At 41.3% G+C, this 27,964-nt stretch overlaps 1 protein-coding gene and 3 pseudogenes across 6 annotated transcripts in view; all 4 read left to right on the top strand.

Annotated features, from left to right (window-relative positions):
- The first annotated feature begins 194 nt into the window (after window positions 1–194).
- LOC308073975 (E3 ubiquitin/ISG15 ligase TRIM25-like) lies at window positions 195–15,770 on the top strand (annotated as a pseudogene). The gene is made up of 2 exons (XR_013935062.1): window positions 195–253; window positions 15,162–15,770. The product of XR_013935062.1 is annotated as an E3 ubiquitin/ISG15 ligase TRIM25-like (transcript).
- Window positions 597–18,593, top strand: LOC308101692 (zinc finger protein RFP-like; annotated as a pseudogene). Its single transcript has 2 exons — window positions 597–2,180; window positions 18,538–18,593. The product of its transcript is annotated as a zinc finger protein RFP-like (transcript).
- On the top strand, window positions 17,308–19,707 carry LOC308073966 (pyrin-like; annotated as a pseudogene). Its single transcript, XR_013935061.1, has 3 exons — window positions 17,308–17,367; window positions 17,491–18,613; window positions 19,192–19,707. The product of XR_013935061.1 is annotated as a pyrin-like (transcript).
- Window positions 19,708–21,119: 1,412 nt separating this feature from the next.
- arfip1 (ADP-ribosylation factor interacting protein 1 (arfaptin 1)) overlaps window positions 21,120–27,964 on the top strand; it is a 35,654-nt gene continuing 28,809 nt past the window's right edge. For 2 of the 3 annotated variants that reach the window (XM_080456692.1, XM_080456691.1), the window contains exons 1-2: window positions 21,120–21,300; window positions 23,175–23,630. In XM_080456692.1, the coding sequence (XP_080312818.1) occupies window positions 23,178–23,630 (453 nt within the window). In that variant the 5' untranslated portion in view covers window positions 21,120–21,300; window positions 23,175–23,177. The remainder of the gene's footprint in view (window positions 21,301–23,174; window positions 23,631–27,964) is intronic. The other variant, XM_080456693.1, reaches the window with a different exon arrangement.

Below are 27,964 nucleotides of genomic sequence, written 5' to 3'. Positions count from 1 at the left end.
TCATTAATCTTAAAAAAACATATTATGCATGCTTATGTGTTGGATAAGTAGAGAGATAGAGAGGATGACTGGAGGAGATGAATGGAATGAGAAAGAGATGGAGAGGAGGATGTGAAGGGTTAACGACTACACAGTGACGCAAATCTAGTGACATGAAAGTTAATAAACACTCAGAAAGTAGTTTGGAGGAGACAGCGCACACAAGCTCTACCAAACACTCATTCAACACAACCTTTACAAACACAGTGGAAAGGTGAGTACAGGAGATTATTCACTAACAGAGATAGATATAAAGTTATATTAAACTGTATCCACACATATTCCCCATGCAGTCTAATGTCTAATTTTGTATGAATATTAATTTCTATTAAGTATACGTGTGTGTGTGTGTGTGTGTGTGTGTGTGTGTGTGTGTGTGTGTGTGTGTGTGTGTGTGTGTGTGTGTGTGTGTGTGTGTGTGTCAGCAATAGCCAACCGCTACAGTAGAGTAGCCTAGATACAGTATCTGTATATATTGTGCTCTGTTCCAGATCAGAATCATATCTATTAAGCTGTGAAAAGTTATTATTCTTTTTATAAATTTTCAGTGTATAGAAATGGCGTCTGCCACTATTCTCCTGTCTGAAGAGCAGTTCCTGTGTTCTATCTGTCTGCATGTGTTCAACGATCCAATCGCCACACCATGTGGACACAACTACTGAAAAACCTGTATCACATATTACTGGGACACTAGTGATGTGTGTCAGTGTCCACTATGTAAAACAATATTCTGTAAGAGACCAGACGTCTTTGTCAATATTTTCATTTCTGAGATGGCTGATCAGTTCAGGAAAACCAAACAGCAGAAGAAAACGTCCAGCACAAACCAGGAACTGCTGAACCAGATGAAGTGTCCTGTGACGTCTGTACTGAGACCAAGCTCAAAGCCCTGAAGACCTGCCTGGTGTGTCTGACCTCCTACTGTGAGACTCACCTGGAGCCTCACCACAGAGTCACAGCACTAAAACGACACAAACTAATCGACCCTGTAAAGAACCTGGAAGACATTCTGTGTAAGAAACATGACAGACCTCTGGAGCTGTTCTGTAAGACTGACCACATGTGTGTTTGTCAGTTCTGCACCGAGTCAGACCACAAGTTACATCAAATTGTATCTCTGGAAGAGGCATATGAAGGGAAGAAGGCTGAGCTGGGAAAGACAGAGGCTGAAGTTCAGCAGATGATCCAGGTGAGACAAGTGAAGATTCAGGAGGTCAAACACTCAGTACAGCTCAGCAAGAAAGATGCAGACAGAGCGATAGCAGACAGTGTACAGGTCTTCACTGCTCTGATGAGCTGTGTTGAGAGAAGCCAGGCTGAGCTCGTTGATGTGATTGAAAAGAAGCAGAAAACAACAGAGAAACAGGCTGAAGGCTTCATTAAAGATCTGCAACAGGAAATCACTCAGTTAGAGAAGAGAAGCTCTGAGCTGAAGAAGCTCTTACACACCGAAGACCACCTCCAACTCCTCCAGAACTTCACATCCATCACCCCTCCACCCACCAAGGACTGGACAAAGGTCAGTGTCCCTCAGGCTTTATATGGGGAGACTGTGAGGACAGCTGTGGCTCAGCTGGAGAAGTCAGTCAGTCAAGAGATGGAGAAGCTGTGTGATGTTGAGCTGAGGAGGATCCAGCAATATGCAATGGATGTAACCCTGGACCCTGATACAGCGCACTGCAAACTCATCCTGTCTGATGATGGAAAACAAGTGAATGATGGAAACGTAAAGAAGAATCTCCCAGATAATAGAAAGAGATTCTCTCGATATCTCTCTGTCTTGGGAAAACAAAGCTTCTCCTCAGGAAGGTTTTACTATGAGGTTCAGGTTAAAGGGAAGACTGACTGGTTTTTAGGAGTGGTCACAGAGTCCATCGACAGGAAAGGGGAAATCACAGTGAGACCCAACAACGGTTACTGGATTATAATGTTGAGGAATGGAAATGAGTACATGGCTCTTGCTCGCTCTCCTGTCCTCCTCCCTGTGAAACAGAAGGTCCAGAAAGTGGGAGTGTTTGTGGATTATGAGGAGGGTCTGGTCTCCTTTTATGATGTGGAGGCCAGAGTTCATCTCTACTCTTTCACTGGTTGCACCTTCACTGAGAAAATCTATCTATTCTTCGATTCTGGTCTTAATAATGGTGGTAACAAGAAAGAATGACATAGATGTCATGGTGAACGGAGCGTTGACAGTGGCTGGATGTTTTTGGGATGCAGGTTTGTGAGGGCAGGCTATGTTATGGCAAATGGTGGATTGTTGGTCTGTTTAATGTGTGTGATTTGTGCTATGTATGTGATTGTTGTGGTTGCTATCGGTTGTTATAACATAGTTCGGAATGTATGCAAATGTGAGCAAATGAGGGTAGTTAGGTGAATGAGTAGGAAATGGAAACAAGCTAAATGTGTGGAAGCTAAAGTGCTAGCAAGTGAAAAGAAAAAAGAGTTCATTTAGATGAGTTGTGGCTAGAGGTTTTGTATTGAAATAGCAAAGCAGTTACTTTGTACAGGTGTTGTTGGCTCATGAAAGTAGCAGTACATCATTAGTTGCAAAGATACATTTGTGTAAAAACAATGAGAAGTACGGAAGTAAGACATGGTTGACTTTATACGACAGAATTCAGCAATGTAATATATACATGTCATTGTCACAAAACCTTGAGTAGAGATGGGATTGATGGCTCTTTTAAGGGAGGGATATGTTATATATTATCTATATGTTATAAATTATACATATGTTACATATATCGTTGCTGTCCAGCAGAAACCAGCTCAATTTTTCCGCTTTTGTGTTTTTTCCCATAAATCAGTGCTATTGAACACCCTTTACGTCTGTGTGTTGATTCAGAAAATATTGAACCAATGAAAAGTATTAAAAGGTGCTTCTGACAAAACCAGCTAACTCCATTGGATCCTCAAACTTTCTGCTAAACCAGCTAAGTCCAGCAAAGGGAGGTGATTTTTTTTTGTTGCTGACTCCAGGTTCCACCCCCTTTTGACCTCCAACCTCATTGTGAGCATGGAGGTCCATTTAGCTGTTCTTATCAATGATGAACAAAAGCTTCTAACTCTACGTTTTGTTTAGTTTTTGTCATTTCCTGAAAAATTAACATTTTGGAGTTAGCTGGTTGCTGCCGGACAGCAGAGATATGCACATTTATTATATATTATATTAATTATTGTAATAAAAGGTTATATTATAATGTTATATATTATAATAATATGTATTATAATGTATACTATATTATAATATAATAAATATTGTATTAATTATGTAATCTATTATATTATTATATATTTTTATATATAATAATATATTATTATGTTATATGTTGAATTATTGTATATAATATGATCAATTATATCATATTTATATAAAATAAATATAAATAATGTTAAGAGATATAAAATATTTATATATATTTATATACATTTATATATTTTTTTAAAATATATAAATATACACATCAGCCATAAATGAGAGAGTCTTTTGAACGGCTCTTTGAAAGGAACGAATCACAAGATCCGGCTCCCTTAAAAGAGCCATACATCCCATCTCTATTGCGCTGGTGATGAATGTGAATACTGATTAAGTGTGAAATATCTATTGGTAAATAGACGTGTGAACTACTTCGAAACTTCCATATGCTGTGATTAGCATAGGCTAGCACTTCAATAGCACAGGAAGGCATCACCTTGAAGCACCATTATTACCTGAAAAGCCGTTTGAACGGCTATTATAGTTTACTATGTATAGGCGATATATTTTGGCAGTGGTGGAAAAAGTACTCAAAGTACTACAAGTTACTTGTAGTGGATTAAAAGTGAAATATTTGCCTATGTAGTGGAGAAGTAAAAGTATTGGAAATTAGAAAATACTCAAGTAGAGTACAAAAACCTCGAAAGTGTACTTACAGTACCGAAGTAAATGTACTTAGTTACTTTTCACCACTGTATTTTAGCATGTATGCGTACAACACACTTCAACAAATATCACAGTATCTCATTCAGTTCTTAGACATTCAAAATTGCAAAAATATATATAAACAACGTGTTACCAATACTGCAATATAGAAATACTCTGTTACAAGTTAAAGTTCAGAATGCACAATTTTGGTAAAAGTACAAAAGTGTTAGCACGAAAATACTACAATTTTTGAGAATAGCGGATCTACAAGTTCACGGCTATTTTCAAATAGCCTATGTTTAAAATAGGACTGTTAGTGGCTAATGTATGTTATATAATATCATAATTTATATCTGAAAAGTAATTAGTAAGAACGTTTTTTTTATTTTTTTCGTTTTTATTATTTTTATTAGGCTTGCCAGAAAAGAAAATTGCAGTCCAAGTAGGCTACGAAGACTCAGGTCCAGTTGACCAGTGTTGGAAGACATTACTTAAGTAAAAGTATCAATTACACAACATACAAATACTCTGTTACCATTACCACGCGCGTGTGCATGGTCGTGAATGAAATAACGGCTCTATTGTTAAGTAGTGAATGTGTGAATGACTTCGAAACTCTAATGGCCAGTGGTCATTATCACCTCAAGACAATAGCCACACGACCAGTCAGTTTACCAGTGGTGGAAGTAGCCTACTCATAATAACACATCAGACTGGTGTGTTATTATATTAATACAGATGTTTTTCATGGACTGTGTGTTATTAGGCTATATTACTTTTCTTTTAGTCCAGATGTATTCAGATATTTTACTCAAGTAAAAGTATCAATACCAGTACAACATATAAACACTCTGTTACAAAAAGGTTTGTGTGGGTTTGTGTGGTTTACAAAAAGATCCACTAGGTGGCGGAGTTTCTTCATCTTCTCTGTACTTTCAGTCAATACATAGTAACGTGTGGGAATCTCGCGAGAGTTTTCTATAAAACCAAGATGGCGGTAGCCAGTCCAAAACAAAGTTTTGTTAGAGATAAATAAGTTCAAATTCATGTTTTAACACCCCTTGGAAGGTGGAATGAGGTTTGTAAGGTGAACATTTCATAGAGAGTGCCAAGAGAGTGTGTTTACACATTTTTTTATTGCTCTATTAACTACATTAATCATATGCCTTGACATAATGAATGCAAGTCTTATGTCTTCCTTGTTTAAAAAGGTTTCCTTTCATGCTTACTGTTGTTTTATTGTCCCAATTTGCACCATTTAAGAAGGTTAATTTGTTTTTGTTGTCAAGATAAAGCGTATTTTGGTCAACTGTTTGTTTAAATTACTTTATTATATTTTTGTGATACTAGGACATATATTTTGTGTCGCATGTTTACTAGTTTTCACTGTAGGGAATAAACCGGCATATGTTTGAAACGTTTGTGTGGGGTACTATGCGTCTGTACGTTGGTTTGAGTCATTAGATGACATTGTCATGTTTGTCATATGTTTTGCTCCATGTAAATTACTCGATTCGTATTATGACTGTTTTGATTGCCCACATTCCATATCCTAAAGCCAATTTACACATTCTATGCTAATCTACCAGCTCTGATCTATCGCGTTTAGGAGTTGTCCATGATGCGACAGATTGAATAGCATATTATTAACTTCATTGATGCAACACATTTTGTATAAGTGATTAATCTCCCTGAAAGGGTTACAGCTATTGTTGTTATGTGTGAACATGATGGCGCTCAAATATTGTGCATTTATATTGAAGAATGTCAGCTTGTATGTAATTGTATTTGTGCAGAGACAGAGTGATTCACTCACACTAAGGTTATTGTTATTTACCATGGTCGAGCTATACAGCCTTCAACGTCCATTCTGCAAATCGGCCCAGTGATCTACACACACCACATCTGGTGGCCCACTGTCTCCATTAACCACGACCTGCGCCCCAGACCTCCACTTCGGTTCAACATTGAGCAGAAATTCAGCAATATTGACCATGATTTCATAAGAGTGCGTGGCTCACACTGAAATATACACATGAGCTCAGCATGTACAGCAGTTGTGTGGGGGTACTCTGCGTCTGTACGTTGGTTTGAGTCAGATGACATTGTCATGTTTGTCATATGTTTTGCTCCATGTAAATTACTTGATTCGTATTATGACTGTTTTGATTGCCCACATTCCATATCCTAAAGCCAATTTACACATTCTATGCTAATCTACCGGCTCGGTTTGAGTCATTAGATGACATTGTCATGTTTGTCGTATGTTTTGCTCCATGTAAATTACTTGATTCGTATTATGACTGGTTTGATTGCCCACATTCCATATCCTAAAGCCAATTTACACATTCTATGCTAATGTCCTTCTCCTGTCAGGGTAGCATTCAAGTAACACAAATCTACAGGTTGATAATGTTTTATTTGTTCTTACAAAATTGTGGCCACAAGTAGCCTATGTTATATCAAGTTATTGTTATGATGGTTATATGAACATTACAGGTCCACAAAAGGAACCCACGTCCACAGGTGATTTAGCCTTATATTAGCACATTTTCGTCATGTAGGCAATAGAGGGAAGTTTAATTATTTATGGTCAACATGTACTTACTGGCAGTATGGACGATCGGTAGCTTAGCTACCTACTTAGCATAGTTTGGATCTACTATTGTGAAATATTGCATTTTTACGTTTAATACTTTATTTTGATGCATAGTTTGGATCTGCTATGGTGAAATATAGCATTTCGGTAGCTTAGCTACGTACTTACCATAGTTTGGATCTGAATGAATACATTGGATAACATATCCAGTGAGAGAGTGTGTGACGCGTTGTGGGCTTGTAGATCTGCTATTTTCAAAAACTTTTGTCAAAATGTGAAAAACGTGCAATGTTTTTGCAAACATTTTTAGACCACAAATGTTATGGTGGTCCCTGGCACTAACCTCGTGGTTGGACATACAGTCAGTGGAAAAAGCATGCACATTTTTAACTTTAGTAAAAGTATCAATACTGCAATGTAGAAAATGTAAAATGACTATGTTATAAGTAAATATCCGGCATTAAAAATGTGCTTGAGTAAAAGTACAAAAACATTGGTATCTTAAAGTACTTAAAGTACCAAAACTAGAAAGTAGGCTACTCATTATGCAGAATATCCCATTGCACAAGTTGTCAAATGTGTGACATCTTTTGAAAATAGCAGATCTACAAGATCTGTGAGCTTGTAGATCGGCTATTTTAGAATGGACGAAATGTTTATAGGGGTGAAGTGGTTAAAGGAGAATTCCGGACAAATTAAGTGTTATCTTTGATGTCTCGTTACTCACCTACCGATGTGAAAAGTAGCGTTCTTTTTTTTCATATATTCCCCTGTCGTCATTTTTTAAACACCCTCCGTTGTTATAATGGGAGCGTGAGGGTTAGTGAAATTCGTCTATTATAACCGACGCAAAGTTGTTTTTTTCACTACTAGTATTCATAGTAGAGTCTCATGATAGTCAAACATGCGTTGAAACTATCTGCGAGGCTGCCGTCAATGGCGAACGATTTAACACTGGTTGCTTGTTTCTTCCAGAACCTGGCAACTCGTGTTGCCAGATTCTGGAAACAAGCAACCAGTGTTAAATCGTTCGCCATTAACGGCAGGCTCGCAGGAATTTTCAGCGCATGTTTGACTATCATGAGACTCTACAATGAATCGTAGTAGAGAAAAAAATAACATTGCGTCGGTTATAATAGACGAACTTCACTAACCCTCACGCTCCCATTATAACAACGGAGGGTGTTTAAAAAATGACGACAGGGGAATATATGAAAAAAAAGAACGCTACTTTTCACATCGGTAGGTGAGTAACGAGACATCAAAGATAACACTTAATTTGTCCGGAATTCTCCTTTAATGTAAGTTTTGTAATAATAATCGAAATCTACAAAGTAGTACTGAAGTTGTCAAATAAAAAAAGATAGGCCTACTGCCACATAACACTACAGGCCTTCACATAATGAACATAGGCCTACTAACTGTAGTGTGCACATAACACTATAAATAGCAAGGTTAACATTAGCCTAGTACTGTAGTTCAGATGACACCTTGTCAAAACAACTATACAGGAAAAAAGCAACATCACTGTGGGTGGAAACATGATCGCATCGTCCGTCACCAGCGTCATGGCCGAACTTCAACCAGTTTTTTGCACTTTCTCCATTACAACCCGTACATCTACATAAACGTTCAAGTTTCAAATATAAAGTGCGTACCCCATGGCCATGGATGTTACAATTATATACGGGCCGTCAGAAGTACCTGTGTCTTCCGTATTGTTCAATGAAAAGCATTCTAATTCGATCAATGGCCTCTTTCTTCGAATTTTCTCCATGCTTTCAACTAAGCGACCCTAGCGGTTGGGAGGTGTATTGCACTCTGATACATAGTAACTGTATGAGGAAATGGCCGTCGATCGGATTAAAATGCTTTTTATTGAACAACACGGAATAACGGATACTGTTGAGGAACCGTACATCATTATAACGTCCGTGGCCACGAGGTAAGTACTTTATATTTGAAATCTGAACGTTTATGTAGATGTAGGGCCGTAAATGGAGAAAGTGCAAACACCAGGTTGAAGTTCATCAATGACGGGTCGTGACAGACGATTGTCTTAAGATCAGTAGTATATCCATTGTCAGACAAACCAAAATACGAAAATATCTCTGGCAAACACAATAACCCTTTTTAGCAAACCCGCCCCCTTTTTCCAACAGACCAACCAGACTTACCCAACCCCGCCCCTTTTTCACCGACGCCCCGCCTCTCTTTAAATAGCTTCAGAGGTTAACTCCCCGTTTTGGCCATTTGGCCATTATCTGTCCATTAGGACAGAGCTATCGCTCCGTCCAAAAACTACTTAGACTTTTCTTTACGTTGTCTAAAGGAGAGGTAATATACAACAAAGTGTTCTCTTTGTACATTAACCAGTGTATATTACCAACCAGAATCTGGTACTCTGATATTCATCATAAAAAAATACATGCGTTTGTTTAATACAACAAATATATGTAAAGCATTGTATGTGTGTGTGTGTGTGTGTGTGTGTGTGTGTGTGTGTGTGCGCGTGCGCGTGTGCGTGTGTGTGTGTGTGTATGTATGTATGTATGTATGTATGTATGTATGTATGTATGTATGTATGTATGTATGTATGTATGTATGTATGTACATGTATGTATGTGTATTGCAACAAACAATAGCCTTTGGGTATTCTGTCAAAATAAAAGTAATACCTTCAGTTTGTTAGGTAATAGAATCTTACCAGTGACTCTCATGGTGAACATGCGTACTGAAATTGTAATATTGGGCAAACAGAGGCAGAGGTGGGTCTCATAGAAGATGACTCAATTTTCAGTAAAAAAACTAAAACAACAAAACAATAAGAAAAGTTTAAATTAAAACCACATTTCTGTTTATGAAACAGCTTTAACGCACTGTGTTTCAACTGTAATGTTTTGTATATGGTTTTGTAGCTAGAAGCTCATGTTTTGAGCCCCAGTATTTAGTCTTAAAAGCAACATTGTTTCATAAGAAAACATGAAATTAACAGTTGTTCAAAGATAAAGAAATACAGTTTCTAAATGTACTACATGAGTTGAGATGAGAATTTGTTACTCAGTTTTCAACAGCAGGGAGAGCGTGCATACAACAAACCATCTCTACGGCGCTGGTGCAGAGTGGAGTCTGACTAGATGGACCATTTTATTGGGATTTCCGGGGTGCTACGCTGAAATTGGTGACTTTTCAAATTATGTGACTTCCGAAGGTTGCTGTTTAGTGATTTGGGTGAAATGAAAGAAAACTATTTAGTTGTTTTCTCTATGTCCTAACATTGATCATTTGACCTTTCTTGGTATCCTTAAAATTATTATTATTATAATTTTTTCCCATTTTCTCAATTTATTCAAAATATTTTACGGTACCATTTTGGCAAATACATTCTTATATACTTTGAAACTCTGTTAGATTGTACTTTTGACCTAGCCGCAAGCAACTCTAGGTCCTATTTGTGAATTTGTGAATTGAAATTTATAGACAGAAAGTAGCTCATAGCATGTCTACGGTGGATTTTTATGAAACAAAAACTTTGCAGATAGAAAGAGGATAATCCAAGCTTTCCGTACAGCTGCAATGTTGTTTTTTTTAAAGTCGTTTAATACAATCAGAGGCCTTTTCAGTTTGGGTGTATGGGCTGTCAATGGTTGTTATTGCAACATAGATTCCAGATATTAAAAATAGGATCTAAGAGTTGCTTGCGGCTACTTTTGACCTCAATACTATTTTGGCAAATAAACTCTTATATTATACTTTTGACCTGTTTTTGTGTTGTGTTTGGGGGTTTAAAGAACAGTGAGTTAAATATCACTTACCAACAACAAAGCAGCATGCTATGTAAAATAAAATAAAACACAAATCCTAATTCAGGTGTCCAGTTTTCCCGGTGTCCAATCTTCCTGGTGCCCAGATTTCCTATAGTGCCCGCTCTTCTCCAACTCAAAGGGCCCACTCTTCCAGGTGCCCACATTTGCAAGGTGCCCAGTTTTCCCTAGTGCCCAGAATATTTTGGTGCCCACCTTCCCTGTTACCAAATGGAATGCCATCATGAGTACAGGCAAAGGGTACAAGGCTCTCGCACTCCTGTCCTCCTCCCTGTAAAACAGACGGTCCAGAAAGGAGTGTTTGTGAATTATGAGACAAAGCAGAATCATTTCTGAGCCACAATCCAGAAGGTACGTGCGCCAATGCACCATGACACTGGATGCCAAAGCGCTGTAAAAGCCACACCAGGTCTATGCAGTATTTCCCAAACTTTTCAACTACTCAAGACCAAAAATTTTAAATTGGGTGTCTCCCTGAGACCCTAACTTACAAAAACACTGATGCAGCAGCAGATCTTTAAAAGTCTGGGTAGTTTCATTTGAATGGTGGAAAGTAGAGAGCTAGAGAGAAGATGACAGGAGGGGGGAGATGAATGGTTTCAATGGAATGAGAAAGAGATGGAGAAAAGTGGAGGATATGTTGCTAGACTGTGTGAGAGAAATAAGCAACCAGGTCTAAGAGAACAAGCCCAAAATAAGTAACTATAGGGCACTACTAGGCCATTATGAGCACCTCAAACCTATACTGTAGGCCTATACATTGAAAATAGCAGATCTACAATGTCACAACGCGTTGTGATGTGACGCGTTATGAGCTTGTAGATCTGCTATTTCAAAAAAATCTTTGGAATATTTTTGAACAATACAAATCTGGTAGGGCTCCCTACTGGCACAAAACATTATCAGATTGGGTTTAGGGGACAAATACGTATTAATAGGGTCCATGACATGAAAATATTTGAGAACCACAGGTTTAAATAATTTAAAGTTCACTAGGCGAAGAAACACACCTTTATGGAAAGTTTTATTGAATGAATAAAATGTAATGGAGGGAGGGGAAGAGGGTTCCGGGGAGGGTCGCCGACCCTGGAGTCTTTGGGGAGGAGGTCGTTAGCGTAGTCAGCACAGTACACGTGGACGGCCGATGGCGTAGTCAGCACGGCACTCATGGACCGATACCCCCAAAAGAGACAACGAGAGCAACTACTAGACTAGGGAATTAGCCTGCTCTGTTTTGACGGGCCCCATAAAAAACACGGCAAACTGGTCTAGAACGTGGAAGAAATTCGGAATGACCGAGTGGCTAACTGATGAGAAACTGAGGTGTGGAGGAGTGGAAATGGAGGATGGAAAGAAAGTAGCCGTTGTTGCTGTGTGGCAGGGCTAGAGTGGGAGGAGAGTTGGAAACTCAGAGGCAGGAGCCTGTTGGAGTGGAACAGAGGTAGCCGTCTTTGCCGTGTGGCAGGGCTAGAAAAGAAGGAGAGTTGGAAACTCTGGGGCGGGAACGTGATAGTGACTATGGTACTGGCAATATGCAGGGGTAACCGTCGTTGCCGTGTGGCAGGGCTAGAATGGGGAGGGTGAGAGAATGGAGGGAGATGAGATGGAGGGTGAAAAGGGCGAGAGGATTGGGGGAGAGGGCGGCGAGAAAGATGGAGGAGAGAGGGGAGGGAGAGGATGGAGGGGAGAGAACGCTGTGGGCGCGAGCGCGCTGCAAGAGAGCTGTGGGGGGAGCGCTAGGGGGGAGCGCACTGTGGAGAGCGCTGTAGTGGAGGGAGCGCTGTGGATAGAGCTAACGATGTTCGTAGCTAAAGGTGTTAGTAGCACCGGGCAGCAATGTCTGTGGACTGGAAGAAGCAATGTTAGTAGCACCACGCAGCAATGTCTGTGGACTGGAAGAAGCAAAGTTAGTAGCGCCACGCAGCCGTATCTGTGTGGAGGAAACATGTTAGTAGCGCCAAGCAGCCATCTCTGTGGAGGAAACGATCTGTTGAGGAAACATGTTAGTAGCGCCAAGCAGCCATCTCTGTGGAGGAAACAATGTTAGTTTAGTTGGAAACATTGTAGTGATAGCGGTGGCAGCTAACCACGGGAGCGATATTGATAGTATGTCGGGTATGAATGCTAGCAAGCTCGTGAATGGAGCGAGCAGCAGTGTTAGGAAGGAAACAATGTTAGTTCGGTAGGAACATTGTCATAATAGCAGTAGCAGCTGTAGCCACGTGAGCAATGTTGGTAGTATGTATAGTAAGAAGCTAGCAAGGGAGCATGATGCTAGCATAGCTCATGAATGGAGGGAACAGCAGTGTTAGGAAGAAACACGTGTTACAGTAGTTCGGTAGGAACTTGTAGTGATGGCTATAGCAGCTGTGGGAGCAATTTTGGTAGTATAGTAAGAAGCTAGCATGGGAGCATGATGCTAGCGTAGCTCATGAATGGAGGGAGCAGCAGAAAGGGGGGGGTGGATGGGGGGAGGGGTTATTGAGGGGAGGACAGGAAAGGACAGGGGGGGGAGAGTGAGGCGATGCCACCACTGGTTGTGGCAACGGGGTTTGATTGGGTGGCATGCTCGAAAGCGCGGGGGGGGGGGGGGCGCCTGGGGTGCGCTGGTGCCAGGTGTGGCCACGGCAGAGCTTGGGTGGTAGGAGAAATGGAGGGAGACTGAGGTGGATGTAGGGATGGGTGGGGTGGGGGGGGGATGAAAGTGCAGCCTGCGGTACGAGGGATGATAAGATAGACAAGAAAGACATTAGGGGTGGGTAGCAGGCACATGGTTAAAGATTGGAAATGTATTGGAAGAGTAGTAGTTGGAAAAGAAGATATGTGGGCTGGTGGAGGCGGTGTTCTTCTGGGCAGGCGCGGCCTGGCCAGCCCTGAAGCCTCCCGGAGCGGCGGGTGACGTCATCCGCAGTCGCCGCGGTAGCTTCAGTGGCGCGTGACGTCATCGGACCGCGACTGGCGCGACGAAGGCCCCGGTGTTGTTGTAGTGCCGGCTGTTGTAGTTAGCGTTGTGGCTGTAGCTAGTAGCTACTAGCTAACAGCTGGAGGAGCCGTGGTGGCACGGGCCGGGGGAGCCGCGAGGCGAACTTTTCGGGGACGGTGGCGTTGCTGGCCGTCGGGGACGCAGAGCTGCTCGGTGGTTGGTGGTGGCCTCCTTGCGGTTCGGCCCCGCTCCCGTTCCCAAGAAGTCGGGCGATGTTGTGTGGGTGCGTGGGACCGACCTGAATGATGTCGCGGTTGACCAGATGGTGGGATGATGGTAGACCGACGTGGAAGTTGAGGTGTCTGGAGAAAGCAGAATGCGGAGGTGCTGGGAGAAATGGAACGGCGGGACTGGGACTGGCTGGAAGAAGTAAGGTGCTCTTGATGCTCATCATGCTGAAAACGTTATGAGCTTGAGTACGGATGTACGAAAGCGAATAAGGGGCTTCTGGGTAGTTCTGACAAGGTATAAATAGCGCCAGGTAGATTGGTGAGTGGGCGGAGTAAGTTGTGTTTCGCCGCCTCCTGAACATCTGTTGTTCCAACGCCATATTTGTAAAGGAAGCGCAAATAAGCAACTACACATTAGAAACAAGCCCAAAAAAACGCAACCCACAATTACCAATAGTTACAACTTACAAGCAACTTTACAGAAAAGAAGCCCAAAGTCGCTTATAATAAGCAGACCTGGCAACGCTGAGTGGAGGATGTGAAGGGTTAACAACTACAAAGGAGGAGTTCCTCAGTGACGCTGATCTAGTGAAATGAAAGTTAAGAATCAGTCAGAAAGTAGTTTGGAGGAGACAGCGCACACGAGCTCTACAAAACACTCATTCAACTACCTTTACAAACACAGTGAAAAAGGTGAGTACAGTGGATATAAGGACGTATTATTCAGTAACAGAGATATAGCCTTAGATCAAGAAGACTATCGTAGATATATTGTATCGATTTTGAGTCTTAGCGACGGTCGTATTTCTCCGAACATGTACAAATGCAAAATATAAGGTGCTTACCCACTTGCCCCAAATGTTAACTAGGTGTCCGTCGTGTTTGTGCAATGTATTAGTCCATGTTGTTCAATAAAGAAGTGTTTTAATCCCGCCTGTGACCGAACACCATCTCCCCCCCCCCCCCTGGTTAACTTCCTCTTTACCTTGAGTGTAATTCCGGCTTTCACCGGATGCGCCCCGTCCCTACCGCCCATTGGGAGCTTCCGACAGAATCGGCCACAGGCGGGATTAAAACACTTCTTTATTGAACAATATGGACTAACACATCACACAAACACGACGGACACATTTGTGTAAGCAGCTTATATTTTGCATTTGTACATGTTCGGAGAAATACGGGCTTAACTGGTGAAATTCCAGGGCAAACGAAAGTAAAAGTCAGACTCGATAAAATACATCTACAATAGTCTTGATCTAAGACTAACAGAGATAGTTAGTTCTATTAAGTTATATTAAACTGTATCTACACAAATTCCCCAGTCTAATGTTTCAGTTCGTATGCATGTTATTTTCCGTGTGTGTGTGTGTGTGTGTGTGTGTGTGTGTGTGTGTGTGTGTGTGTGTGTGTGTGTGTTTGTGTGTGTGTGTGTGTAAGGTAAGGGTGGGTGCGTGTGTGCACGGGTCGGTGTGTGCGTGCGCATGCGTGCATTAGCCATAGCCGCTACAGTATAGTAGCCTATAGATTAGCCTATAGACTATTAGGCTACTATACTATAGTATACATCTATGTGCTCTATTCCATTCCATTAATAACTATTCATCTGTGAAAATTTATTATTCTTTTTTTAATTAATTTTCAGTGTATAGAAATGGCGAGTGCCAGCAGTCTCCTTTCTGAAGACCAGTTCCTGTGTTCTATCTGTCTGGATGTGTTCACCGATCCAATCACCACACCATGTGGACACAACTACTGCAAAACCTGTATCACACATTACTGGGACACTAGTGATGTGTGTCAGTGTCCTCTATGTAAAACAATATTCTGTTAGAGACCAGACGTCTTTGTCAATACTTTCATTTCTGAGATGGCTGATCAGTTCAGGAAATCCAAACAGCTGAAGAAAACCTCCAGCACAAACCAAGAACCTGCAGAACCAGATGAAGTGTCCTGTGATGTCTGCATTGAGACTAAGCTCAAGGCCGTGAAGTCCTGCCTGGTGTGTCTGACCTCCTACTGTGAGACTCACCTGGAGCCTCATCACAGAGTCACACCGTTAAAACGACACAAACTCATCGACCCTGTAAATAACCTGGAAGACATTCTGTGTAAGAAACATGACAGACCTCTGGAGCTGTTCTGTAAGACTGACCACATGTGTGTTTGTCAGTTCTGCACCGAATCAGACCACAAGTTACATCAAATTGTATCTCTGTGTGACCAGATGGACACTAATAATACTTTTGGATAAATCAATGTGACTACGCCACTCTCTTTAAGGGGAGAGACCCTGAACCAACTATACATTTACTGTTACTGTTGTGACCAAATATCCCCACTCAAGTTTAACAAGACAGACAGAGGCTTTTGAGCGTACAATCATAGGACACTTTATTTAAATAGCAGTAATAACACTTTAATAATAATAACACTCCACACTGATAAGACCAATATAGTAAACACTGCAAATGGTTAAGAAACTGCGACTGATATTGCGCACACTCTAATGCAATTTTACACTCTTGTTAAAACACTGCACACTTAAAAAGGGGGGAAGGGAACAGCACGGTCATCAATGTGAAGGTACACTGATCTGAGGACTCTTCATATAAACTGAACCTAAGGTGAGGCACTTGAGTAGCAACTACAAACAATAAAATAAACTAGAGGAAAAGAGCAGCGGCTGCCTGCTGACCACGATCCCGTGTGTCACCAGTGTCAGCCTATAGGCCCGAGGCACCTGTGCACCCAACGGCAGGAGCATGGGCTGACCAGGGTCTGGTTCTGTCTGGCACTCTCAGGGCGGTTTCAGACTGGGTTCGTTTGAATCAAACCGTTCCCGAGTACGCTTGGCTGGCCAGCATTCACACTGGCCAAGATTCTAACGCACTCGAGACCATTTTCATTGAACAGTAATGGTAAATATGTGCCTCATGGGGGTGCTGTTGACTATGGGGCTTTGGGAGAGCGAATGTCATTCACAGAAGAAAAGTCACTCTAGAGTGAATAATAAAGTTTGACTGTGTTCCTGACGTTGTCTTGAGTTATAATAACAACAGATCAACAATACACATCCAAAGCAGTGCATCCGATCGTCAGTGCAGGAAGGATCAGGCAGAGAGTGACTGGGTGACAGCTGTCAAAACCCGCCGCTGGCTACTGCTTGCAATCCGACTAGTGACATAAATACACTAATATCAGCGTATCCAATCAATAAAATCCAATGGCCATGTGAACATGAATGAATAAAGGTCCAAAGTAAAAAGGTGGATAAAAGTTACGGTGTTAAAATGATAAAAGGAGCCTGTTTGTAGAGGAGCAGCTGGCGTCAGCGTCTGCCTCTGTCAGCGTGGTTACACATAGGACAAATCACGCGACCACACATGTGTTTTTTGTTTATTACACATGTGTTTTTTGTTTATTATTTTTCACGGCTCGCGCTACTCAAACACTAGCAGGATTATTATTTCTTGTCAACATTCAAGTAGAACTATGAGAAGGTATAACCCAGCTAAAATAATGTGTCATTATAAAAAATATATAAATGATATATGATTAGCAGTCCACTTCCTTCTCTTGGAACGGATGGATTCACACTGCCACGTTCCGTTCCCGACTCCGCAGCAATCGGACCCGAGACTACCTCCCAAGGTGGTTTCGGGTACGGTATGGTGATGCGTTACGGGGAACGGTTCGCTACGTTCACACTACCACAACATCTGCCATGTGGTCCGGGGTGCGCACCCGGGACCATAGTGTGAAAGCGTCATCAGACTCTGCAAATATACATGTGTGGTTTCAGGCTCCCACACGAGTCTGCTGCACAGCACCACCAGAGATTCTCTGTAGTTAGTTTGCAGGCACGGTGCTGGCCACCGGCGAGCGACGCTACACAGGGAACATCACACACGACGGACGAGAACAAACGCGACTCTCTCTGCTCTCACGAGAGCTCCTCTTACCATATATAGGCTGCTGTTCCTGCCTGCTCTAAGCTCTCACATCTGGAAGAGGCATATGAAGGAAAGAAGGCTGAGCTGGGAAAGACAGAGGCTGAAGTTCAGCAGATGATCCAGGTGAGACAAGTGAAGATTCAGGAGGTCAAACACTCAGTACAGCTCAGCAAGAAAGATGCAGACAGAGAGATAGCAGACAGTGTGCAGGTCTTCACTGCTCTGATCAGCTGTATTGAGAGAAGCCAGGCTGAGGTCATTGATGTGATTGAAGAGAAGCAGAAAACAACAGAGAAACAGGCTGAAGGCTTCATTAAAGATCTGGAACAGGAAATCACTGAGTTAAAGAAGAGAAGCTCTGAGCTGAAGCAGGTCTCACACACTGAAGCCCACCTCCAACTCCTCCAGAACGTCCCATCCATCAACATCCCTCCACCCACCAAGGACTGGACAAACATCAATGTCCATCAGTCTTCATATGTGGGGACTGTGAGGACAGCTGTGGCTCAGATGGAGAAGACACTCAGTCAAGAGATGCAGAAGCTGTGTGATGCTGAGCTGAGGAGGATCCAGCAATATGTAGTGGATGTAACTCTGGACCCTGATACAGCAAATCCCTGGCTGATCCTGTCTGAGGATGAAAAACAAGTGAGTTGTGGAAACGTAAAGAAGAAAGTCCCAGGTAGCAGGAAGAGATTCTCTCGATATCCCTCTGTCTTAGGAAAACAAAGCTTCTCCTCAGGAACCTTTTACTATGAGGTTCAGGTTAAAGGGAAGACTGGCTGGGAGTTAGGAGTGGCCAGAGAGTCCATCAACAGGAAAGGGGAAATTATACTGATTCCTGATGATGGTTACTGGGGTTGAGGAACGAAAATGAGTATAAGGCTGCTGCTGACCCTGATGTCCTCCCTGTAAGAGAGAAGCTCCAGAAAGTGGGAGTGTTTGTGGATTATGAGGAGGGTCTGGTCTCCTTTTATGATGTGGAGACCAGAGTTCATCTCTAACCTTTCACTGGCTGCACCTTCACTGAGAAACTCTATCCATTGTTCGATTCTGGTTTTTATAATGATGGTAAAAACTCTGCTCCTCTGATCATCTCTCCTGTCAATCACATTGGTTAGACTTTTCTTTACGTTGCAGTGTTTCCCCTAGCCAGAACCTGAAGGTGTGGGGGAGGATGCAAAGGTGTGGCGTACACGCCAAACATTTTTGGGTTCTCAAAAAGCATATTTGTGCTCAAACACGAAGACTTATATAGTACATGTGCACAGTAATGAGCAGGAAAATATCTGTATAGTTTACATATGAATTGTCTCCAGATTTAGGAAAATATACTTTTATTAGACCAAGTAGTATAGACAAACTGTCATACATAACAAAAAAGACAGTGGTGGAAGAAGTACTCATACTTCTGACTTAACACATTACCTGCCAATCACGGATATGGCCATGATTTGGAGAAAAAAAAATAGAAAAAAGGAAAAAATCATACTGTGGTGGTCGGATTTAAGGGGTGGCGGCCCGCCATTGCTTAATGCATATATAGAGCGTGCCAACGCGTCGTCACCACGGGGGGGCGCGGCATAGTAGCGCAGACATGTTTGTTTTGGGCAATGTTAAGTCAAACTGGTTTATACCCCTCAAAGATGTCCGCTGCTACCAAAAGACACCTTCAGGATTTTTGACACGCTCTATAGGGGAAACACTGCGTTGTCTAAGAGAGGTAATATACAACAAAGTGTTCCTTTTGTAAATTAACCAGTTTATATTACTTCACTAGAGGAAACCCTATCTGGTATTCTGACAGTGCAAATCATAATGTTACATATGACTATTTCTGTCACCATTTAAAAAACACATTTCCTAAGTGTTTAATAAAACAAATGATAATAAGCATTGTATGTGTAGTGTATTGCAACAAACAGAAACAATATCCTTTGGGTATTCAGTCAAAATAAAACAATGGAAATATATTTCTTAAAAGTAGTAATAATAGCATTATTCTTATCTTATTCTTGTGTTTTTGTTGTCCATTCTATTTGTTAGGTAATAGAATCCGACCAGTGACTCATGTCTGTAAACATGCCTGAAGGAAATTGTAATATTAGGGAAATAGAGGCAGAAGTGGGTCTCATATGCGTCTAGTTTCAGTTTTTAAAAAAAGAAAGAAAAAAGTAAATTAAAACCACATTTCTGTTTATGAAACTGCTTTAAAGCTGTGTTTCAACTGTAATGTTTATGGCTTTGTAGCCTGCAGCTCATGTTTTTGAGCCCCAGTATTACATCTTAAAAACAACATTCTTTCATAAGAAAACTTAAAAGTAACAGTTCTTCAAAAATAAAGAACGTACAGTTTCTAACGTACTACATGAACATTAGTTGGGATGAGAATGTGTTATTCGGTTTTTCAACAGCAGGGGGAGCGCCGAGCGCGCATACAACAAACCATCTCTACGGCACTGATGCAGAGTGGAGTCTGACTCCTATGTTCTGACTAGATGGAACATTTTATTGGGATTTCCGGGATGCTACGCTGAAATTGGTGACTTCTCAAATTATGTGACTCGAGAGGTCACTGTTTTGTGATTTAGGTGAAATGAAATGCCATAATCAACACTTATCTTTGGTTATTTTGAGGCAATAGTTGTTTGATGATATTAAAGCAAATTGACTACATTTCACATTAAAACACAATCAGTAAAAAAACTTTGTAACCTGATTGGGACTGCAAAAAATAATTTCCCACAATTTAACTGAACAATCTGGCATGTGCACCATGCCCAGTACAGCAGCAAAGCACAAATCTCGGGTTGATACAATACTGTCTTGATCAGAGGAATAAGGATAGGCTTATGTGCATTTTCGTCATTTTCTTTTTCTTTCTGTTATTTTATTATGTTGACTGTTTTTAATTGTGATATGGATCTCCCTGGGTCTGACATAAAGATTTAATTGAATTGAATGACCGTGCATGTTCAAATCATGTATACTTTATTTCAGACCAAAAGCATACTTTGGTCTGACATTGCCAATTTCCAGTTGTGTAAAGTATCTAAGTACATCTACTCAAGTACTGTACTTAAGTACAATAGTATTTTTTACTTTAATGGAGTATTTCCCATTTTCAAATACTTTTACTTCTACTCCACTACATCTGTACTTTAAGTGCATTTTGATACCAATACATTTGTACTTTACTCCAATAAATTTTGAATTCCCGACTTTTACTTGTAATAGATTGAATACTTTATTAGCAGTTTGCAAAAAAAGCACAGGAAAGTACAGTTCAATACAAGGTCAGCGAAGAGGATTTAAAACCCAAGAAAGCCTATGGCTTGTTTCCATTGGGGTCCTTTGTAGCCTACTGAATTCATAGAGACATTTAATGACAAACAGATACACACTACTATGCACTACTAGGTAGTGTGAGTATTTCTACATTGCAGTATTGATACTTTTACTTAAGTAAAACATACCTTTTCCACCACTGCACTGTGGTGCCCAGACTTCTTCCCTGAGCACACTCCGGAGCAGCAGGTGGCGCCATTGCACCACGACACTGGATTACCAAAGCGCTGTAAAAAAAAAAGAAAGAACAGTACCCGGAATCACATAGGACACCGATTTCGTTGCAGCACCTCGGGTCTAAAATATCAAGTCTCTCTGTAGGGCAGCTGTGTTGTTGGAAGGAAGGGGAGTTGATTGCTATCAGGCTAGCTAGACCAACGTCAGTGTTTACTGTCTACAGTCTGTCAACAAACAAACAAACCCCCGACGTGCACGGATTCCACACACTGACTAGTTAGCCGCCACGGGCCGCGCGCACAGGTAAAGTTAAAGTTTCCATCACCAACTCAACCACTTGATGCTAATAGTTAGCCAGCTAGTTAGCCTGCTAACGTTACACAGCCTGTCAGTTTAGACAGAGTCACTATAGTCTGCTAGTTAAAGTGACAGTCAGCCATTAGTTTACACTGGTTAGCTTTCTGCTAGCTAACGTTACAGTCAGTCAGTTTACACTATAGTACACTGTCTGCTAGTTAATGTGACAGCCAGTGGTGGAAATAGTACTCACATTTGTTCATTGAGTAAAAGTATCAATACCACATGTGGAAATGTTACAAGTGAAAGTCTTGTGTTCAAAATTTGCTTGATCAAAATATACTTAAGTACCAAAGGTAAAAGTACTCATTATGCAGAATGTCCTAAGTTCAATATGTATAAAAATCTTTTGAAAATAGCATATCTACAAGCTAGCCTAAGTGTTTATACAGTATAGGGCTGAAGTGGTTAATCTATGTTTTGTACTAATAATCAAAATCTATAAAGTAACTAGTAACTAAAGTTTTCATATAATTATAGTGGAGTAAAAGTATAATATTTGCCTCTGAGATGAAGTGGACTGGAGTAGAAGTTAAAAAAAAAGTAAGTAAAAGTATAAATACATAAACATAGTACACAAGTACAGTACTTGAGTACATGTACTTGGTTTAGTTACTTTAAAACCGCTGGTCAGTTTACACTGGTTAACAGTCTGCTAGTTAATGTGACTATTAGTTTCAACTGGTTAACTGTCAACTAGCTAACGTTACAGTCAACTAGTGTCCACTAGTTCAGTGTCTGCTATAGTTAATGTCAACTAGTTGCCACAACTAATGATATAACCTTTAACATTATACGTTAATATGAATAACTAATTATAATAACTAATTATGTTATAGTTAACCACAGTCATTGTTTTCCTTCACCATGACAGTAAGCCAGGTGTGCGTGTGTGTGTGCACGCGCGCGCTTGTGTGTGAGAGATGGAAGTGTCATTAACTCTATGCAACAGGAAGTTGTTGCAGTGACAGTAATGTCACAATAGTCCTAACAGCAGGGCATAAAACCAGCATGTCATAAAGTACTGCTGCTGGGAGCTCCCATACAGCTCAGGAAGTCCTGCTGAACTTGTCTGAGTCGTGGTTGTTGGGGATTAAATGTGTGTAAACCTACAAGACGGGTCAAAGATGTCTGCAGGTCTCCAGAACCTTGCAGACTCACTGGCAAAACGACCACAACGTGCAATGCCTGCCCCAAACATGGCTGTTGCACAGTTAACAGTAACACGTTTAGATTTGTGAAATAGCAGCATCCTTAGGGTTATGTCTTTTATATATCTATAGCATTGGCTCTCAAACCTTGTTTTAATTTCAAGGACCCCCATAACTCTGAGAGTGAACAAATGGAACCAAATGGACCCACACGGCTCAGAGTTACAGACCTGGCTTTAAAGGAGTAGTTCACCCAAAAAAAAATCATATTTTCTATCAATTACACACCCCATGAAGCATTGAATTGAATTCATGGAGATTTCTTTGTTTTTGTCGCATTCTAAGCCAATAATTTGATGATAATAATAAACATGCCTATGTATCTGGTAGGAGACACAAAGGAGACTCTTTGTGTCTCCTACCAGATAGACCGCCGGTAATCAAATTTGGCTCAGGAATTCGGCAAAAACAAAAGAATCTCCATGAATTAAATGCTTCATGGGGTGTGTAATTGATAGGAAATAAGTCTTTTTTTGGGTGAACTACTACTTTTAAGGGTCCATTTGGAACACCTTCAAGGAACCCTGAGCGCCAAGTCAGCCCACAGCGCCAAGTCGGACGCATGGACCTGTTCATGCCGTTGTATGTGTGTCTTGTCTGTGTTTTCAGGTAATGTCTGAAGTTAGTCTTGAGGCCGAGTCGGGGAGGACCTCACCCGAGCGCCGGCTGCCGCAACAAGTGGATTGCGAGCGGGAGGAGGCTCCCAAAACAGAGGCGTCTCTGAGTGAGGATGTACAGGATCATGATGAGAGTGCAGGAGGAGGAGAAAGTGTCGGAGACACGGTGCTTTCCGACAGCACCGCCGCTCGCGGTGTTGAGGTGGAGAACGTAGAAAAGAGGGAGGAGGACGGGGAGGTTAAAGGAGGGAGGGAGGAGGAGGTGGAGGAGGAGGGCGTCGGGAGGACAGGTGAGGTTGCAGACGGAGTTGAGAACCCAGAGCTCGGCGGAGTGAACGGTCTGACTCGGCACGCGTCTGACAGTGTAGAAGATGAGGAGCACAGGGAAGACCCACGTACTGAGACAGAGGCGTCTGAGGAAAACGGAGGCTCTCACGCTCAAACAGAGGTGATATTCATTGTTGTTTTGTTTGGAGATTCAATCAAACTCCTTTCTGTCCCTTCCAGAGCGCTCTCCTTGTCCCTGTTGCTTCTCTTAAATGTTGGGTTTTGATTTTGCGGTGGTGCTGCTGGTGTTGGTGGGGGCTGTTTTCTCTTTTGATGAACTAAGTTGGATTTCTTGTTTTCTGCCTATGAAATGTCATCGAAATAGCCTACATGCGAATTAATTTGTGTGATTAGCGCTGGTTTAGCTTCTCTCTTTCTTTTTACATTTGTGGTTGATAACCGCGCTTCAAATTCAGCCTTAGTTGGGTGTCGCTTTTTGGTTCAGTTTATTTTTTAGGAAATGCCTGTTAATACATCTGGTGTAATTTATTCAATGTAGGGGCTAAAAGTAACTGTCTGGAAACAAAATACTTCACAGCTCTGATCATCTTGGCTACGTGAGACTAGTCTACTGATGATGTGTCAAACCATGATGTGGTGGAAGTTCTTCTCTCTGTGTCAAATGTGACTTAAATGAAAATGTTCAAAGGAATATCATTATCTTCTTTACTGTTAAATACTACATAATACTGCTATAGGAGACACAATTACATGCCATAATTTGTTGATTATCAATTAGCGGTCAGCAGCAGTCACAGTTCCTGCTGTCAGTAACTGACACTTCCTCCCAAACAGGGGGGGGGTGTGTGTGTGTGCTTGTATTGCTATACTTGTGAGGGCCAAATGTCCCCATACCTTTTGTAGATTTTGAGAAATAGGCATTAGAAGAAAGTGTTTATGGTTTATTGTTGTTGGAGTTATGTGTGTGATATATACTGCGTCCAGGTGTCGTGCACCAACAATAGCAGATCTGCTCTGACGTGTTGTAAGCTTGTAGATCGGCTATTTTCGGCTTTAGGCTTAAAGCTCTAAAATGTCAACAATGTGTAAAAATGGCATTCATAAAATTGCCATCCTAAAATGCTGATGTCCTCACAAGTATAGTAATAAAAACGTGTGCGTGCGCGCGTGTGTGTGTGTGTGTGTGTGTGTGTTACTGATTGCTGCTATGATAAGCATCCCTCACACAGTTTTTGCTGTGTGTGGCATGTGTGTGTGTGTGTGTGTGTGTGTGTGTGTGTGTGTGTAGATAGAGCTTGTGGAGTTCAATAGTGCAGCATTCAGTCACATGGCTGGCAGGCAGAGGGGATTTGGGCTCTTGCCTTCACGTTCCAGGCACACTGAGATCTGCTGAGGCGGTTGGAATGTGTCACGACTCAAGCTGTTGAATCACGTTCACTTTGGGAGGATTCCTACCATTACATCATGAAGCTTAACAACTTACCGGTAATCACTCTCAACCTGCCGCCCTTGTTGTGGGCATGTCATTATAGGTAAAGATTTGTAAAAAAAATAAATACAATAAATATAAAATAGGCGGTTAAGCCTTATATCATTGTTGTCGGGCAGAAACCTCTGATCTCCATATTCATTTTTTTGTTATTTTTTCGTAAATTAATGCCCTACTTGTAGATCTGCTACTTTTGCTATTTTTGAATTTGGATCTTGAAAAAGTGTTGGAAAAAGTCCACCCGACAGAGATGATATACTTAATCATAGAACAAATAATACTTCATCATAGAACAAATAATACTTCATCATAGAACAAATAATACTTCATCATAGAACAAATAATACTTCATCATAGAACAAATGGTGAAAATAGCCAAATAGCTGAGATCGGCTATCGGCTATTTTTGAAGATGAGAAATTGACAATTTGTGGAGAATTTGTGGAAGGTTTTGCCTTCAATGACATCATGTCCAAAACAGGGACACCAGGGCTTAATGTGGCTTAAAGGAATGATGAAGTAAGTTCTACATGGTTTTGAGGCACCATTTATGAAATGACCTCAAGCTGTAGCTTAAGCCTTACATGGTCATCATTCAAATGATAGGATTTGGTTATTTTTTTCTTCATCGTTCACGTTACGTGTTGAAATAACCGAGTTGTCGTTACTAACAGTTAGCAACATGGTTGACTCATCTCCACACAGTGGACTGTTTGGAGAGGACAAACTGACGGCTTCCTCTTTTGCTGAGGTTGCTGATTGGATGATTACGTGGCTGTTATTTATCCTTTCCTCCCCACACAGGCCAGTTTCTAGGCTACTGGGCTCTAGTGGGAGGACACCCTGCTCACACACCAGAGACAACTCTTTCCCATCATTCTTTACAGAGATGCTCTGCAGGAGCAACTTAATATCTCAACTTTTTTTCACTTAACCCATTCAATCCTGGAACACATCGCTGTCATTTTAGATTTTAGTCATATTCTATACTTTGGCAGAAAGGAAATGTGTGCAAATCTTTGAATATATGTTCTAAAGCGAACATTTGTAACTGAAATCTTTGCTTCTGGAGGTCCCTAGAACAAAATGTTTGACAAATGTTCGCTTTACAAGCGCTACAGTATGTATATCTGCTATTTTTGAATAGGCAAAGAAATCTAAAATGACAGAGAGATGCTTTCCCGGTCTTAATGGGGTTAATGCTTTATACTTTTTGAAATAACACGCCACAATGTGATCTGCTTTTTGTGCTATTCTCAATAATTTTGAAAAGTGAGATTTCTACCTTTTTTTGGGGGGAAAATGTTTTAGATTTATTATAATAATGATTCGCCTTTAATGACATGCCATTGCCCAACATAGAGAGGCCAAGTTTAAAGTGGTTAAAGAAACTCTTCTTGCCAGTCTGTATTTGTTCCCCCAGATCCAGAGCTGTCAAAACCGTTCTAACACAGTGATATGACAGTGACCATGTTGACCGCCAACTGCAGTGTCTTGGGACTCTATTCCCAACGTGACAAATCTCTCCTCCCTGACCCCAATTCAATTCAATCCAGTTTTTATCATAGTGCCAAATCACAAGTTGCCTCAAGACACTCCATTTTCACAATAGTTTTTAAAGGGTAAGCTTCAATGATGTAATACTGGGAATACTACCACGGTGAACATGATTCAACAGCTTGAATTGTGACACGGTACAACAGCCTTAGCAGATCTCACAACCCTTGTCTCTCTGTTTTGTCTTAACTTTTATTTACTCCCCACAATATTATCGTACTAAAAATAATAATAATTGTCTTTAATGTCCCCTCAGTGATATTCATCTTCACAGTCTGTTCCAACAGAAAAAACATAACCATATAGCACAGAACAACATAGCACACAACAACATAACACCAAGACAATACCTGAAGTCCCCACTCCACAGTATACACAAAACTATCATATCAGCGAGGCAGTTTGTTTAGTGCAGCAATGGCTGAAGGGACAAAACTCCTACTAAAACAAACTTTTTGCCATTTCAAAGTTCTGTATCTTCGTCCAGATGGCATGTGTCTGAAGTGACGATGTAGGGGATGATCAGTGTCATTTGCTATTGCGAGTGCTAAACGTGTGATTTTACTGTTCATATCAGAAAATCTGGGTGTCGGAAGTCTGACTTAGAGGCAATACTGAACAGTTTGTTTTTGTTACACATGGAAAATATAGTGAAAAAAAACATGGGGACCAATACACCAGAACAGGTTGAATAATGCTTTCGTACAGTAATAACACACACTAGTCAATATGTGGAGAGAGATGTCCCTCCTCCTTGCCGATTGTTTGTTTAGACGTCATTTCCATGACAACAGGCAAGGCAGGCGGGCGGGCTGTCTTGTCTTTATCTACCTGACAGTTAGACACGCCCTCCTGTGAATGCCCCCGCTGCCAGCCTGTGTCTGTCAGGCAGGAGCGTCGTGTAGCCCTTTAAGTATTTATGCCGCGTGTGTTACGTGACACCAAATGTACCCATAACAACAACCGGTCTGCAGGTTTGATGCGTTAACGTTTACGGCGGAAACATTTCACAGAGCTTTGCTTGGGTCAGGGATCTCAGATGATTGTAGCCCGGTGGGGGCAAGGGGACCCTCTCTGGGTTCTTTGAGGGTGTTCCAAATCTCCCCTTACAGGTCTGTAACTCAGAGAGTGTACAAATGGAACCAAATAGACCCTTAACGGGTCCATTTGGTTCTATTTGTACACTCTCAGAGTTATGGGGGGCCCTTTAACACCTTTAGACCGAGGAAAGAATGTCATTTTTAGATTTCGTTGGCTATTCAAATAAAGCAGATCTACAAGCTCATAGCTCGGCACTCTGTGCCACGCTATGAGCTTGTAGATCTGCTATTTTTGAAAAATAGTTAAAATGTGTGCAAAACTTTGAATATATATAGCGGACATTTGTAAATCTTTGCTCTGGGGGTTCAACAAATGTCTTAAATCCTAACTTACTTGAAACGTATGTT

Source organism: Gymnoscopelus braueri (genome assembly GCF_963280865.1).
Source record: "Gymnoscopelus braueri genome assembly, chromosome: 2".
In the NCBI taxonomy this organism is placed as follows: domain Eukaryota; kingdom Metazoa; phylum Chordata; class Actinopteri; order Myctophiformes; family Myctophidae; genus Gymnoscopelus; species Gymnoscopelus braueri.
The sequence above is the reverse complement of the archived record's forward strand: the minus strand, read 5'-3'. Positions and strand labels throughout refer to the sequence as shown.